Source organism: Argopecten irradians, chromosome 6 (genome assembly GCF_041381155.1).
Source record: "Argopecten irradians isolate NY chromosome 6, Ai_NY, whole genome shotgun sequence".
NCBI classification, from domain to species: Eukaryota; Metazoa; Mollusca; class Bivalvia; order Pectinida; family Pectinidae; genus Argopecten; species Argopecten irradians.
The window spans coordinates 6,626,608-6,644,957 of record NC_091139.1 but is presented as its reverse complement, the minus strand read 5'-3'; the positions used below and the strand labels follow the sequence as shown (position 1 = coordinate 6,644,957).

The 18,350-nt window shown below is 37.4% G+C and overlaps 1 protein-coding gene across 1 annotated transcript; it reads left to right on the top strand.

Moving 5' to 3' along the window:
• The first annotated feature begins 3,542 nt into the window (after positions 1–3,542).
• Positions 3,543–18,109, top strand: LOC138324819 (phosphatidylinositol 3-kinase regulatory subunit gamma-like). The gene is made up of 6 exons (XM_069269994.1): positions 3,543–3,727; positions 5,945–6,406; positions 6,868–7,094; positions 8,394–8,630; positions 9,385–9,522; positions 10,055–18,109. The coding sequence occupies exons 2-6, from the start codon at positions 6,041–6,043 to the stop codon at positions 10,239–10,241; spliced, it is 1,155 nt and encodes a 384-aa protein (XP_069126095.1). The 5' UTR covers positions 3,543–3,727; positions 5,945–6,040; the 3' UTR covers positions 10,242–18,109.
• The last annotated feature ends 241 nt before the right edge of the window (positions 18,110–18,350 follow it).

Below are 18,350 nucleotides of genomic sequence, written 5' to 3'. Positions count from 1 at the left end.
TCAATCAGTAATTATGCGTGGATTGTAATTAAATTTGGCCAGAAACATCCTTAGGCAAAGGGAAACGGAGTTTGAATCTTGGCTCTGATTTCCTTGGGCAAAGGGGTCGGTCCCAATAGGGAATTTTGATATAAACCTTTAAAATCCTTGATATAAAAAACAAAGAACTTGTATTCAAAACATTATTTGGCATAACAAACCAGACTAGGTGATCGATACAGGCCTTCTGGGCCTCTTGTTTGTCATTAAGGCTGAGTGATTGTTACCGAGACCCATTGCAACGGTCGGTAAAGCTAACGTCTTTGATACGGTCGGTAAGACTAACCGTTTGGGTGTTTGCAAGGCAGCTATAGCGGTTTTGGTCAAATAACAAGTGGAGACCCTTGCAACGGGTCGGTTAAAGCTAACCGTGGCACGAACAATTTCCGTTTAGTGTCATGAACCACGTGAGTTACGCCCACAGGGACCTGGCACAAAATTGTTTGTTATTTTTCGGTCGATGATCCGAAATCCAAGATTGGCCGCCACAGCCGCCATCTTGAAAACACTTTTGAACTTCTTCACAAGATTCTACCAGTGACGATTTGTGCTGATACCATGCATGAAATGATCCTGACAAGGTCCCGACCAAGTGGTTGTTTTATTTTTCGGGTCGATCGCGAAATCCAAGATGGCCGCCACAGCCGCCATCTTGAAAACACACAACAGTTCATACTTCTTCTAAGTTTTAAAAGTAGCGGAATGGCTGATGCATAAAACTGATGCTGACATGGGTTGCTTGACAAAGCGTTGATATTTTTCGGTGCCCGATCACGAACTACGGGGTTGGCCGCCACAGGGCCATCATGCACGAACACATTATGAAATTCTTCTGAAAGATCTAACAAGTGTCTATTCTGGGCTGAAACATGCATCAATTTAATCCTGATATGTCCCGACAAAGTGTAGTTATTTTTCGGTTCGATCCGAAATCCTAAAGAATGCCGCCACAGATGCCATCTTGAAACACATTTTGAACATCTTTCTCAATTTCTACTGGTGCGATTTGGCTGAAACTTGCCAGAGAAATGATCCTGAACAAAGACCCCGACCAAAGTGTTGTTATTTTTTCGGGTCGATCCGAAATGCCAAGAAGGCGGCCACATCCGACATTTTTGAAAAACACATTTTGAACTTACTTTTACTCAAATCCCTAACTAGTTGCGATATGGCTGAAACTTGCATAAAAATGAATCCAGTACAATGGTCCCTGACAAAGTGTTTTTATTTATCGGTTATGAACCGAAATCCAAGATGGCCGCCACAGCTCCCATCTTGAAAAACACTTTTTGACCTTCTTCTCAAGTTCTACCATTGCGATTATGGCTGCAGACTTGCATTGATATGTATCCTGACAAGGTCCCAGCCAAAGTGTTGTTATTTTTGCGGGTCGATCCGAAAACCAAGGTAAGGACGACACAGCCTCATTTTGAAAAAACATATTTTGAACTTCTTCTCAAGTTCCTATAAGTGCGATTTTGGCTGATACTTTGCTATAAGGAAATGCATCCTGACATGGTCCCGACAGAAATGGTTGTTATTTTTCCGGGTCGATCCCGAAATCCAATAGGGCCGCCCAGAGGGGGCGCCACATCTTGAACAACAATTTTTGAACTTCTTCATCTCAAGTTCTACTGTTGCGATTTGGACTGATAACTTGCATGTAAATGTTCCTGAACATAGTCCCGACAAAGTGTTGTTATATTTTTCGGACTGATCCGAAATCGCAAGATGGCCGCCACAGCCGACCATTTTGAAAACACCACCATTTTGAAAAACTACTTCTACAAGTTCTACTAGGTGCTGAAAATTGGTGCTGAAACCCCATAGTTTGCATATAAATGAATCGTGCCATGGTCCCAATAGTGTTGTTATTTTTCGGGTTGATCGGGTGCGCATCTTGAAAAACATTTTGAACTTCTTCTCAAGTGTCCAGTGCGATTTGAAACTTGCATGAAATGATCTGAATGGTCCTGACAAAGTGTTGTTATTTTTCGGGTCGATCCGAATCTACAAGATTGGCTCGCCACAGACGCCATATTGAAAAAACCATTTTGATCTTCTTCATCAAGTTTCAAATGGTGCGATCTGGCTGAAACTTGCATGAATTGATCCTGGACTTAGTCTCGACAAAAGTGTTGTTATTTTTGGTCGATCCGAAATCCAAGATGTGGTGGGTGCCGCCACAGCCGCCATCTATGAAAACACATTTGACTTCTTCTCAAGGTTCTAACCGGTGCGATTGGCTGGGATTGCATGAAAGGATCCTGTCTGGTCCCGACAAAAAGTGTTTGTTACCCCCCCCCCCCCCCCCCCCCACCCCCCCTTTTTTTTTTTTTTTTTTATTTTTTTCGGGTCTATCCGAAAATCCTAGATGGCCGCCACAGCCACCGATCATTTTGGTTGATATAAACCTTTAAAATCCTTGATATAAAAAACAAAGAACTTGTATTCAAAACATTATTTGGCACAACAAACCAGACTAGGTGATCGATACAGGCCTTCTGGGCCTCTTGTTTGTCATTAAGGCTGAGTGATTGTTAAAATTTTCGTGCCAGGTCCCTGTGGTTTACCCACACAATCAACCCACACTTAGGTTGCGATGGACGAGCGTAGTGGAGTATAGTCACTGGGTTTCCGAGGTTGTAGTCACTAAGGCCGAATAGAAAAGTCACTTTAGCTCTGTTTTGGTTACTTAAGCTGAGTAATTTTGTCGGGAAAAACTCTTGTGTACTTTGTTCATTACATTTAAAAGTCGGTTTTAAGTGGTTTGATCATAAAACCAAAATGTTTGACCATTATGACTGCCAAGCCACTTTGACCATTCAGACCGCAGGCGTTTGGCTCTATAGACATTCCCTCTGTACATATGTAATACTGTGACACAGTATTACATATGTATAGAGAGAAAATGTCTAGAGCCAAACGCCTGTGTTCAGACTGTGTAATTTTTCCGCAAGCCAATTTGTTTGGCCATAAGGTTTTGCTGTTTGACCATAAAGTAGTTTTTTTACCATTAAGTTAATTTGTTTGACCATTAAAACTTAGCTTTTTGACCATAAAGCCAGTTTACTTGACCATTATAGCTTTGCTGTTTGACCATAAATTCAATTTGACCATTGAAGCGTTAATGTTTGATCATAAATCCAGTTTGCTTGACCATTAAAGTTGTGTGGTTTGACCAAAAAGTAAGTTGTTTAACCAATAAGTCAATTTGTTAGTCCGTCTAGATTGGTTTGACGATAAAGGCCAGTTTGCGAGACCATTATGGCAGTGTGGTTTGACCACAAAGTCAGTTGATTTGACCATTAAAGCCCTGTGGTTCTGTCCATAAAACATTTTTTATATTATTGTTATCTGTCCCGTTCAGCTATTTGACGTGTGGGCTAGTCTCTTAAAAATAACACTAGCCATGCATGCTACAATCCTATTAACCAATTTCCGTTCATATATATATGTATCATATCATTGCCGACTAAAGTAGTCTTTTCCATGTCGTAATTACTTCAATAATGACGCTGACTCTATCTGTTAAATGTTCAATTAAGGAAGGACGGTTTATTCGGGAATTGTACAAATCGACTGTGTGTATACGCGGTACACGGCGACCCCTGTTATCGGCACATTAAAACTTCCTTGTTCTGTGATCCAAGCCGTCCTGTCCATATATCACCAGAACTCTACAAAGGTATGTAACGTTAAGCTTTCCGAAGTTATTTTTTCACTATAGTTATTTTAGTTCAAGGTATACTCGTTTGATGTGTGTATGTAAACTTTTAGTCTAATAAAACATCTGTATGTGGTGACAGTGTAATAAAACACCAGTATGTGATAACATGAAGCTAATTTATATGATATCGTATTTCTGTATTGCATAAAAAAATAAGTCCTTGATCTGTATAGATACTGGATGGCCTAGTACTCTATTTTCATGTTATCCATTTATTATATACTTTATCAATAGGCTGGTTGAATGGTTGTATATGTACATGTTTTTAACGACGATTTACGCATTTATGACAGCTTAATTATATCAGACCCTATATGTGTTTGGTTGTGTGAGAAACACAGAATATTTGGAGAAAATCGCCGACCTGCAATCAGTGCCCAAACTAAAATATGTATGTAGAATCAGACACAAAGGATGTCAGAAACCTTATGAACAATTTGCCAACACCTCTTCCCTGTAGCATAATAGAAAAAAGTGAAATTTATTACCAGCCTATTGTGAAGTTAAGTGAGTGTAGCATTACTGAACCTATATCATCGAGAACGTAGTCTAGTTTCCGCACTTCAAATGAACTTCCTTGATAAATGTGTTTACGGTCATCTCCACAGATAATATCGTACAAACATGTAAAATAAAAATGTTTATACATACAGTACTACATCCCTACACTTTTACACAATCGGCGTGAATATGGACGACTGAGTGTTTTGATGTACCTACAGATCGAAAACATTTTATGTGGTCCGTTCTAACGAATTTAAGATTGTTTTTATATAAATTTCCGTCGACTATATATCTATATACATGTAGTTGAGATATCATGTGTATACATGTGTGAGTGATTGCAATACTAAACAACGGCGAGATAAATTAAAATAGATAAATCAACATATCGACTGCATATCAATAACCTAGTCCGCTAAACCTGCCTATATTATGAGCCTTTTTTTCTTTTTCTTTTTGGAAGAAATAAATTTAAAAACCTTATAATATAGGCAGTTTTAGCTGACTAATCAATAACCGTGATCACTATATACACAAAATATATCAAAAAGAACTGTTTTGAAGGATATTGTGTATTATATCACTTCCTCGAATTACAAATCTCCGTATCTACCTGAAAATAGGTCGATAGCTGTATATTAGTTTGCTTACCGTGAAAGACTAGCTTGGTGGGGTAGAAGTAGAAGTTTCAATTTTTTGTTTAGTTTCATTAATCCAACAATGCTGCCTTCAGTTTTACGATGAGATAGTCCAGGGGTGTAGAGATCGTAAGTGATCGTAACCCCTGGAATATCGAGGATGGTCGTGTCTAACATCAGAAGTCTCTCAATATCGACGTCTAATATTATTGGATTAGTAGTTTCATGTACTATGACATACATGTATTAATAACACTTCTCTCTTTCTTTCTATTTTCCACTAACTCTATTTGAATCCATTATGAAAAAAATGATGTACTATATATTTTTCGTGCAATAGAGATACAATATTACTCTTAAAAATACGGCATCTGCCCCTTCCACATCCGACATTTGTTTATCAACAAGGGTGCGCGCGAGTCGATGATGAAACCACAAAGTGTATGAATTATGGTAGTTGCAATATTGTAGCTCAAAAGACTTTTTATTGACAAAAGACTTTTTGGGGGAAAAATGTGTCGTCTTTGGAGTCTTTCTGAAGGGACTTTAAATTTTTATCGGTTTGATATCGCTTAAGTAAAACTGAACCACAAATTGTGAATTTGACGTCTTTCTGAAGGGATTTATACGAGCGGTACGGTAGATATTAAGAATGGTAGTTATGTTTGTTTTGGAACAAAAATAATATGTAAATGCATGTATACGCATAAAATAATTGGAAACCTACAAAAGAAGTATAAAAAAAAATATGCCCGAGTGATTTTCGGAGGCAGTGCTCCACTACGACACATAGGGACCAATTCGTACCCGGCCGAAAGGTATAGTAGGCCGGGTACGTATATTCGTTCTAGAATTATGGGTGTGTATCGATTCGATGAGATGGTCACAAATTTTAATTCTCGTGACTTCAAGTGGATTTATAATTTAGGCCGGATTTTGTTTTTCCTGATCCAGAAGTAATAGTTGTAGCATATTCCAACGTATTTTGGTAATTAAGACTATGTTTGAACTTTATCGTTTTCATTTATTTTAGGTCACACTCTATAGTCAGTACTCACTGGCGTCGACGACCGTCGGAACTTTATAATTTGCTAATTTTCCAATATGGCGAGACGACGCGTGTAAAACAATGGAGGGCACATATAGTGATGTCCACGTACGATCGTCACGCCATTCTCTGGGAGACCAGATGTGGTACTGGGGGAACATTTCCAGAGAGGAGGTGAAAGATCTAATGAGGGACCGGTGTGACGGATCGTTTCTCGTCCGGAATTCTTCAAACTCCTCGGAAAATTATACTTTGACTCTCCGAAAGGGAGGCGCCAACAAACTTATGAAGATCTATAAAAGCAGCGAAGGATTTGGTCTCGTTATGGGCGAGTCTTTCCCAACAGTTATGTCTCTCGTGGAATTTTACAGAGAAAATTCACTGTTTCATCTTAATGCTTCATTGGACATCAAGCTGTCCAACCCAGTCACTCGGAATGTATCTAATGTAAGTTTGTAAGGTATTCCAAAGTCACGAAGCTCAACGTAAGCTTTATATAAAGTATTCCAAAGACACGACGCACCATATGCAAGCCATTTACAAGGCATTCCTTATAAGGATTATGTATACGAAACTCATTATAAGATTACAAACACACGAAAATTGAAATAAGCCATTTATTTCCAAGTTATTCCAAATGCACCACGAAGCTCGATATATTGCAATTGTAAAGCATTCCAAATGAGTCTCAGAGCTTATTGGCATTGCCCGAGATTTACCATTTTGTATTATGGCTAGCTTTGAGAGATTTGGATGTCAATGAAGTACCAATGCATATGGACGTCAATATGAGTCACAGGGTTACAGTTCATATAATTATGGACCTACCAAAGTGCCCACAGACCATTTTTAGATGTTTTAGGTGGCAAACTTTTGATGACGTATAAAGTTCTCGGTTTGGATTGCAGACGTTCGATGACTTGACGCTGTCGGATTATGAAGCTGCACATGTGGAGTACATGGACCAGATGTACGAGTATAGTCTGTTACATGATCGACATTCGGCCCAGTCGGACATACTGCAGACCAAACAGCAATGCCTTGCCGTCTACAAGGCTAGCGTTGAAATATACCAGGAACAACTGACCCTTCTCCAAGAATGTGTCCGAAACGCTCCCGTTGACGAAATAACACGGTAAGTATACCAACGAGCACCCTCGGAAACCCAGTCTCTAAACTCCACTACGCTCTGTTTATACCGTAGGCAGATAAACGTGGGTAACCCACGATGGCCAACGAACATCCTCGATACTCCAGGGGTTACGATCAATGACGTTATATCCACGTCAGTGATAGTAGCCCCTGGAGTATCGAGGATGACCGACGAGTATGTTTGAAGTTACAGGTAATGTTAGTCGTAGTAGAATACTATAAAAATGACGATTGTAGTTTATTTCATTTACCCCAGAATACACATTTAGGCTCTTCTAAATCAAAGACTAGACCAGTCCATTACAAAATTTCAGGAGTGAATAAGTTAAACCGTTCGCATTGCGAACAAAAAAATGTATTCTTATAGTCTTATTACAACAGAAAAAACGAGAACAAATCTCCAAGGGAGGAGAAAAGTGATTTGTAGTTTGTTGATACATTTGTAGATGTTTTGGCCTGAAGATTTTGGCAATTCATGGGTATGATGATTTCAGTCGCATTATCCAGAGAGTTGGTACGGGGAATTTCCAACCAATGTATATAATCTTCTATAATATATATCAATTAATTCTTTATAATATATTTGTCGTTTCTTTAAAAAAAATGTCAAAAACAATCTCTAAATGTATATTAAAGTGAACAGTCGGGCAAGGATGGCTAAAGTCGGTAAAATGGTGTTAATGTATAATTTCTTATGGAATAGAAAAATAAACTTTCGCGTCAAAATCTGTCTGCGTACGTAGAAATTAATTTAAAGTATAGGAATCCTAAAACGTCCTCCCGGTTGACTATGTCCGTGGTTACATTTCCACGCAGCCTCGCTTTCAATGCTTTCAACTTTTCTTTATTTCAATGGTCAAAACTGGGAAACGTAAGCAGACCTTGACCGTCGTATTAATATGTAAGAACTTTAGGAAGGCCAATGAACGCATTTGGACTGGTTTTCTTTGCCCGACTATTCACTTTAATTACAAGAAAAGCATTGGTCAAAGAACTCCACCCTGAAGAATGCAGCGTTTCGGCAATGGAGTTCGCAAAGGGATATTAACTCGGTGTTTCTAAAAATGGAAACACCGAGTCAATATGTTATATATTGAATGTCACATGTACTAGACAATAAAATAGTGGAAAAAAATCAATGCATATCTAATATATTGACCGCTGGTTGCCAAGTCCCTATGTCGAGCGCGGACGGCTCTTTGATGGGTGACCGCTCCGTTGGTTCGAGCCTCGACCCCGGCAATTACACACATGAATTGCGATTTTGTATCATTTGTTTCAGCCTGCATACAAATTACACGATGCTCAACAACCGATTGACGAGCATGCGCGAAGAGACAATGAGTCTGGAGCAGGAAATCAGACGGATCGGCGCTGTTGTGTGGTCATACCAAGCAGACCTTGACGAAATGAAACCCATTGTCACAAAGACAAGAAACAGACGATCCAAAGCGGCCAAGGATCTTATGAAAAAGGACCCGTCCGATGATCTCAAGGAAAAAATTAATGCAATTAAAACGTACGTCAGACATTTTCCTTTTCCTTTAGCAAGGTGAAGCAAGGTAACGTAAACCTTGCTAAAATCACAGAGATCAAATATTTTGTTATAGCTTACCTGAAACTCCCGGGTTATGAAATTCACAAGTTATAAGAGTCTTTATCTGGGAATTGAGGTGATTTTTGAAAGTTTTGTCAATTTGGCCCCTTTTGACCACTCTCTTCAGGTTCATGAGGGAGGATTTGGGCCCAATCTGATTAAAATACAGATCAGCATTATACACTACGTTATACGTTTGATAAGTAGTCTTTAAGTGGATATATTAGCCATGCAATCTCGTCAACAAATATCGTAGGTTCGTTAACATACAACATATGAATGTTTCACATAGATGATTAATGTAAATGGGGTAATACTTGAAAGCAATGGATATGCGCAGAATAGTTCAAATATTTGAAAAATATATACATATGTAGGTGTATTGTTCACCCACCGCTTCGCTAGTAGCAATATCCGTTGTACGTATATTATTTAATTGTAAAGTAAGCAAAACCCAATGAGTTCTCTGTAGTGAATAATAGCAAATGGTCTTCTCAGTACTCGACTTGAAATGTTTTAGGGTCTTCTTGTTTTTTTGGGTTTTTTTTTAGAACCCCGTTTAAAATAAATGAAAATGTAAGCTGCATTATGAGGATTGTCTGTATAGCTCTTGCATCTTTATAGACCATAATATATTCCATAACAAGATTTTTTTATTTTGATTGTATTTTTACAGAAACTGTCTACTGGACAAACGTCGCTGGTATTTAGACGCCAACAGGGACGAAGCTGTCAAAATTTTAACCGATGCTGAGAACGGAACATTTCTCATTAGACCGAAGAAACCGAATCTTCGTAAATGTTTGTCGATTAAGTAAGTTCATTGTATTCTTGCCGGTTAAGCTTACATGCTGAAAAGTGGGTTTTGCTATTAGGGTATTTGGACGGCCAAGCAAGTCACGGTGAAATAATGAAAGATTTATTTCCTCGAAACATTTGAAGCACGCTGCACGAGATATATTCGCATGTAACAGTAGTTCTTAGTCAGTCTCTAAAAGTAGTTTTGCATTTAGCGGACCATATTGTCCTTGGTTTAAAAGCGTTTTCCTTTAGTTCATAAAATGCATTTTTTTTCTTACGGCATAAACATACTGTATCGCCGATCGCTTTCGGAGTGATATGTTGTACATACAGTGCAATTGGGACATTGACGTATTCATCCGTATAATAGTAATACATTCGTGCATGGTCTTATGAGCAAACTGCGATTACGATATTCAAATTAATAAGAATTTAGTTTCAAAGCAAATAACCGTCAAACTATTCAGTATAGATAGGTGTACTTATTTCACAATCGAGATAATTTAATACAGACAATTCAATTCCAAGATGTTTCCATATTGCAGGTGCCACGGGGGAATAAAACATTGCATCATTGAGGTCAACGAACAGGGGCGCTGTGGATTTGACGATACTTTTGAATTTGAAAACCTTGTCAAGTTTATAACTCATTTCAACAAGAACTCACTGGAATCGCACAACAAACAAATGAACACGTGTCTACTTTACCCTGCTCTCGACATCGAGGATTAAAATTGGAATCTGTGTCGATGTGTTTCCATGGAGACATATTGCAGTATTTGTACTAGTGACAATGACACACGACTGACATTTTCCCTTATACTTTTGTACCTCAATTATGACTGTTTTACCATAACCAAAATAAACACAAGTTCTGGTGATATCAAAATATGCAAGGTTCTGTACTATGAAATAGAAGACAGAAATTATTTATTTTCATTTATAGTTACATGTATTTTAATTATGTTGTTTAAATCAAAACATCTCGCAGACGAACCCAATAGTTCGTTTCCGTGTAAACACATTTTTGATTTGCCTATCTTCTAAATTATTCATGGACATGCAGAAAGGTGACGAGAAATTATAACGTGCCAGAAAATGATCACTAAAATAGAAATATTTCAGAAGTTTTGCCACAAAGTCTTCATATGACAGTCGATCTTCATGATCTCTCCGAATTTCCGTGTGTTTTGAGTACTTATTGCCTAGTATCATATGAGATTAGGACCATTGACCACATATATTCACCGTTAATTTTGCAGCCATGCGTATTCATGAATATTATTGGATAAAATCAACACGACTGCCATTCGACCCCCATCCTCGATACTCCAGAGGTGTTACACCAAATTTTAAAGCGACAGAGTTAACCACAATATACCATTGTTTGACCAATTTACTTGTGTTTTTGCTGCCTTTAGTTTTACCATAGGAGCTTGACGTTCTGTCAATAACATATAGCATAAATGTTATTGAGAGGACGTTAAACTCATGTGGTTTTACTATGGGATAGTCCGGGGTGGATATAACGACAGTAATAGTAACCCATGGATTATCGAGGATGTTCGACAGTAACCATTCATTCACGTAAAAAAAACTTAGTTCCGGTATTCTGAATGGTGTGAAAAAATATGCCCTATGTCCACGGGTGTAATCGTGGTACATCGGTAGTGGTACAACGGTATTTCAATTCCGTCAGAGTAAAATGGTGGCTACAAATTCCGTCAGAGAAAAGTGTGAGACATATGTGACTTTAGCTACATGTAGAAAGATTACTATTGTGAAACATGCTGCGATTATTGCGGTATGTCACAACATCACTATTTCGAACACTTTATATATAACTCCAGATAAATGCATCTTTGTAAAGAAAATGTGTCAATTAGTTGAAATTACGCTTTGGATACATAAAAGAGTTCTGAAAAGTATTTTGTTCAACAAACAATATAAGGATATGATCTTTGATCAGTATGACATATCAAACCGGCGAAAAAGAAATTTTATGGCAGTTTGCTTTGATCGAAATAAAGTATTTGGAACAATGATATATTTTCCGTTCACTACTGATACAATTTCCGTTACCTACTGATTGAGACGTGATACAATTTCCGTTCATCGTTAATTAAGATTTTTTTTTATTTCCGTTTCAATCGGGAAAATGTACATAAAGTACGTATGCGAAGCACAATAAACATCCTCACTAGATGAAATATTATTGGTATTCATCAAGAAACAAGGAATATTCTATTTATCACAAAAATGTACATTTTTTCTCGCTCTCATCTACAATCAAAGTGCCAAGGCCACTCATAGATGCTGTGATTGAAGGATCCAAACCAAATAATGAAGAAATTAGTTTTTCATTTAAATATTGAATCTAGTATACTTTAAAGGCCCACTATCTTTCCGAAACGGCTTTTAATTTTTAAATTGGGAAAGTAAAACGAGATCAATATTTTTTGTATAGTCGCTAAAGTTATTAACTTACCGTTAATACTACACGTGTCATCACATTCTGAACAATTTGATTTAAATAAATAAAATGTTAATTTTCATAACGCGGGTCGTCTTATGTTTCCCGCCGTCGTCCTAAATACCGCGCGGTACTTGACTATCACTGCGCCAGACGGCAAAACAGCGAAATAATTCTCCACTGTTATCAAACATTACGCAGGAAATCTTGCATATGTTTGGTGTTGTAACCTCATCTTAGGCCATTGGTATATATTCTGATGTTATTAATGTTTTTAAGAAACCTTTATGTTTTCCTCCGGAAAGGTAGTGGGCCTTTAAGTGTGCAGTGTTGAATTTCGGAGTTTAACAAAATATATTTACAGTATATCGTATTTATTTTATGATATTCAAAGTTTTTCAAGAATAATAAGTTAAATAACTCATTTTCCTGAAATAACTGTAATAAATTTTGTATCTAAATTATTTTTGAAATAACGATTTTCACACCAATGAAACTGTTCAGAATCTGAGTATCATTTTTTATAATTCTTTTTTAATTACTGAATTATCAATTTCATCAATGTCTCTTCAAAGACAAAAAATAATAAGTAAACATATCTGTACATACATCTTAATATGAAGAATATTTTCGGAAAATATAACATTAGAAATATCACCATTTCCGGTAGTTTTGGTTTCCTTTTTATAAAACTTACATGGGTTAACGTTGCTTTGACGACTTTTGACTAATAAATCATGGCCAGATACTTTTGCCGAATAAAAGGTACATTATTCCATTACGTATATCACTCGGATTTCTTTTAAATTCACAAGATCGCTAGCCGTTAACATCAAGAAAACTTCATGTATTGTAGGCTACCGGACTTTAGCAAGTCTTCGTAAGCCTAACAGTAACTGGCCATAGCTGGCGAGATATTTTCGTGCAGAACATTATACCGTGAGTTGTGCTTTGCCGACGTTTGACTCATAATAAAATATGGCCATATACTTTTGCCAAGTAAAAGGTACATTATTTGGTTACTTATAACACTCAAATGTCTTTTGAATTCATAACTCTAACATCAAGAAAATTCCATACAATACATCGGACTTTAGCAAGTCTTCATAAGGCTACCGTACGTTACACGGCAATATAAGTTTATTTGTCACTTTAAAATGCTCGTACATATATAGATCTATATCATCATTATATTTTGTAAGTTTATGTTGATAAATTTTGTATCTTTCCCCTTTCAATATGACGCAGTTGTCGATAAACAAAAGACACAACTCCCGGTGACAGACACATACTCATGATCAAAACTATTAACTTTTACTGCGCAATAATACAGTGTATCATCGGACATAATTCGTCAATGCAACCAACACAAAAAAAAACTTTATAAGCGTTATAAGAACTTTCTTTTGTATTAACCTTCCTAACATTTGATTACAATAATCGATAAGTAGCATGAATTACGTAAAATTTAAATAAACATACACAATCCAAAATCCACTGAAAGTCTGCCGCGGAGGAAGACAGCGAAGAAGGCGTTGTTCGTGATTTTCGGGAGACTACTATCTCGGAGTAATACCGATATCATAGAGTCCCAACTGAACACTTAAAACACTCCATCCATGGTGTATATGTATGTACAAATTCAATGTCTGTGGTTTTGAATATTGGGGTTTTATTTTTCATACCATCAAGTATTAAGTGAAATGAACAAAACAACTTTTAATTTTCATCGCGGAGTGGTTTCATTGTTTTGATGTGCACAGGCTCGCCGGGCGTACCTAAGATTGCTGTTTCACAACATCAAAAAACATCACTACTAGTTTCGCCAAAAGTTATTCCGTCATTGCATTTTAAAAGTTATTTACCTTTTCGATTATTAACTATAAACTAATGACGTAATAATCAATATGGTATTTTCACTGTCGATGCTGCATTCTTATTGGTGAAAAGCGAGTGAAAACATAACAATTGATATTTTCACTGGAGTGAAGTATATCGTTTTTATGTTCACCTTATATTTTATTGCGAAAAATCCACTTAAACGGTATAACACCTTTTAAATTAAAAGTCAATGAAAAGTATTAATATATGCTGACCAATGCAAATAATAGACATTTCTGTGCAGTTAGAAGAAGTCCAGGTGTGTCAGGATGCATTTAACACAGTGCTCTAACACAGATCATCAGAGAGGCCAAGGAAAGGAAAGGGGATCTGGCTGTTATGTGGTTAAACTTGGAAATGCGTATGGTTCACGCTGTAGATGAACCATGTGCCGGAGAAGATAAGCTATCTGCTTAAGGATTACTTTGACAGACTTCAGATGAAGTTTACAGTGCTGGATTACACAACCACCTGGTAGTGTCTAGTAGCTGGATTTGTTACAGAATGCACTGTGTCAGTGGTTTTATTCTCTATCAACCTGATGGTTAAATCTGTTGAAAAGATGAGTAGAGGGCCATGGATGAAAGCAGGTATTCGACAACTCCAGTAAAAGCTTTCATGGACGACATGCCGGTAAGCACAAAGACGGCAGTCGAAGCTATGTGGAGCATGGTATCGAAGAAAGGAAAAGTTACCAACATACATTTGAGATAGAAGAAGACACTATTCTAACCGTGTCCACGAAGCCAGTGAAATGCCTTGGTAAATAAATACTACAACGGCTCATTGAGTAACACCAAGACCGTGAGTGAAAACAAACAGCTGAAGAAGTGGATGGACACAATAGAAAGAATCGGTCTACCTGGGAAATACAAGCCCTGGATTTATCAACACGGCGTGCTACCTCAAATCATTTGGCGTCTATTAGAGTGCGAAATTAAAATGACGGCAGTCGACTGGCAGTTCAGAAAAGAGTAATAACTTCCCCTGCTATCACTAACAGAGGAGTACAAGGTCACCAAAGTCAGACAGCTACTAATGTTTAAGGACAGCAGAGATGCTAAGGTGAGAGGAGCGAAGGAGGACATCACATCTGGGAGAAAATGGTTAGCAAAGAGGACAATGAATGGAGTAGAGTCATGTTTGAGGCTTGGTGACATCATGTGAAGTGTGGCAGTGGGCAGGCAAGCACTCGATGTAATAACTAGAGCAAGATGGGGATCAGCTACGGATGAGAAGAGACAACTTATACAGAAGGAAGTCCGCCAGATGGAGGAACACACAAGAACGGTCCGGGCAACAAGCTTGACGCAGCAGGGCAGTTGGTTAAATTGGGAAGGTACTGGTCAAAAGAAGTTAACATGGAGCGATATCTGGTCTATGGACGCGCAGAAACTGCAGTTCCAGCTGAAGTCAGTGTATGGTGTTTTGCCCTCACCAACAAACTTCGTAACATTGGATATAAGAGGAACCCAATTGCAAGCCCTGGGAAAAACCAGCAAATGTAGAGCACATCCTGTCTTCATGCTCAGTAACGTTGGCGGATGGACGATATACATGACGTCACAACAAGGTTATATCTGTCCTTGCAAATGCATTAGAGAAGAACAGGAAAAAGCCAGAGAAGGGCAAAAGGGTATGAAATTTGTCACATTTGTCCGAACAGGAGAGCAGATTACGAAAGGCGGTGTGTAAGGAAATGTGCTACTTTGCGAGCAAATCTAGAATGTCGAATGCAGTTTCCACCAGAGATACTGTACATGTAACAACGACAAATCAAAGACAAGGTATTGTCATATGGTCTACCAAACAGGTTATCTTCGTGGAGTGGGAAAAACGCGTATGAAAGAAAGGGAGCCAAATACCAGGATCTAGTGGCATACTGTCATTAAGGAGAATGGAAGATGGAAGGTAGGATGCTTTCCATTGGAGATGCGAATCATTGGTGCCACCTGAGCAGAGAGGAAGAAGTTGCCCGGATGTGTGTGCCGAGAGACAGAAATGGCTTCATCATGGGTGTGGAGGAAAGTGCTACACAAACTGTAAGACCTACTGTGTATGATCATTCCTCCGAAACATACCAAATGATTGCAGCCATTGTAGATTGTCGGATAGCTGAGTGTTCCCGGGCTGGGACTTGATCGATTGTAGTGGACAGCGCTGAAACAATCGCGGAAGGAGGATCCACCTGATGACGGAATGATGTACTTAGGTAGTATTATTATCTTCGATACTCTCTGAATCAGGTTTACTTATTTGGAAATGAATATTTATAAATTTTATTATGGGGGAAAATAAGGAATATTCTAATAAAATAAGTACCATATTTGTGTTCTAGTTTTAATTACAGCATGATGTTACCGGACATTGTGAATTTAATGCATTCTAATATACAGGGTTATTCCGTGTCTCTTGGTGAATGATAGGGATGGTTCATCCACTGTGGTGGAGTTGCGAAAAAACTATTTTATTCGGTTTACTATTAATTACATTTTGCTCGCTTCCTTTCATCGGTTCCATCAAATGCAAACTCTCAATCTAACAGAGTTACTAACAATCCCTAATTGAGCTACCATTCCTTGCGGGTAGGTACCGGTTAATACGTCTTATATTTGTCATATTGAGAGACCGAAAAAAATACCTGGTAGAGATTGGGAAATAATATAATTTTCGCACACAAATTTAGGACGTGCGTAACAATCAATGCTTGCCTTCTATGGTATAAGAGTACTGAATATTTTCACAGCAAATACCGCATTCTGATCACTGAAAGGCGATTTACGATATCAACACTATGTCGTGGTAATAAAAAAAGTACATGAATTTATGTGTATATATATCTACAGAAATTTGTACATACACTTTGGGTGTAGATCATTATACGTGTATTAATGAAAAGACTTATTACAACCTATACAACCACAAAACTATTGTAATACAATGGTAAATTGTCGTGCTTGTTTTGAATTTTGTCTTTATTCCCTTCAAAACAAGAAAACTAAACCTGAAATGGTCTTCTAATGAACAAAACAGATATAATTAGCTTTGTCACAACAAAATAAAACGATTGGAATAAGAAATACAGATATATAAGCTGCAAATGTCTTCATTGGTGTAAATGGGATATCAAAAGACATGAACGGAAATTGTATCATCCTACATTTTTAACTTGACGGAAATATTGTATCATTGAATTTTACATACAGTGAAAACAATCTACAAACCATGATTTTACTTACCAAAAGGTCACCAATTACACAAATATAATGATTATCGTGATAATTACTCTGGTTATGATCTATGGACAATACGATATACATCTAAAAACACACAAAAAGGAATTTTTACCAACTTTCAAGGCAATCGTGATATAATTCCATAACTATCAATAGATATGTATTACCATAGCTAGACATTAAAAATGTATCTGTATCCATGTCTCGCAAGTAAAAAGATGGTTTTAATCACATATACTTTCTTTTTTCTGCTTCAAAGTGCCAGTGTATGACTTTTTTTCCTTGACGGAATTTGTAGCCAACATTTTGCTCTGACGGAATTGAAATACCGTTGTACCACTCTGACGGAATTGAAAAACCGATGTACCACGATTACCCCCAATGATGTCATTACAATTATTATATGTAAGTTATACATAGATTAGTCCCGTTGTCAAACAGCCCTGGTTACAAACACAAAGTTTGAAAGCCATAGAAGTATAAAATAATCTTTAAAACATTTGCGAACACTGATATTATATTTGTAAGAGGACTTAAAGGGCCACTACCTTTCCGAAACGGCTTTTAATTTTTGAAAAATAGGAATGTAAAACGAGATCAATAATTTTGTAGAGTCGCAGGATTTATTAACTATACGTTTACTAGCACACTTATCATCACCTTCAGAACTGTTTAATTAGAATAAATAAAATGTTAATTTTCATAACGCGGGTCGTTTTTATGTTTCCCGCCGTCGTCCTAAATGCCGCGCGGTAGTTGACTATAACTTCACACGCTAGACGGCAAAACAGCGAAATGAATCTACACTGTTATCGTACATTAGACAGGAAATCTTGCATATGTTTGGTGTTGTAACCTCATCTTAAGCCATCGATATATATTTTCTTTTGTTATTAATGTTTTTAAGAAACCTTTAAATTTTGCTCCGGAAAGGTAGTGGGCCTTTAAAATAACAATCCTGACATCCGCCTGTTTGATTTAACCGGTATGTGAATAAAATTTAACATTTATCATTTCTCTACTTTTTTTGTTTTCTCCAGTAAAGAAGTTGCAGTCCTATCGGCCACGTTTTTTCCCTTGTTTCAAAATGCAACAAGCATAAATAGAAACCTATGAAAAATACCCATCAACAATTTTTAAGGTGAAGACTTTCTGGCACAGTTCGTCTTTTCTACACTTTGCAAGGGTTCTCAAAATAAACAGGGCGAATAGCTCATCTGCTACTTGGTATTAGGTATGCGTCATCCGACA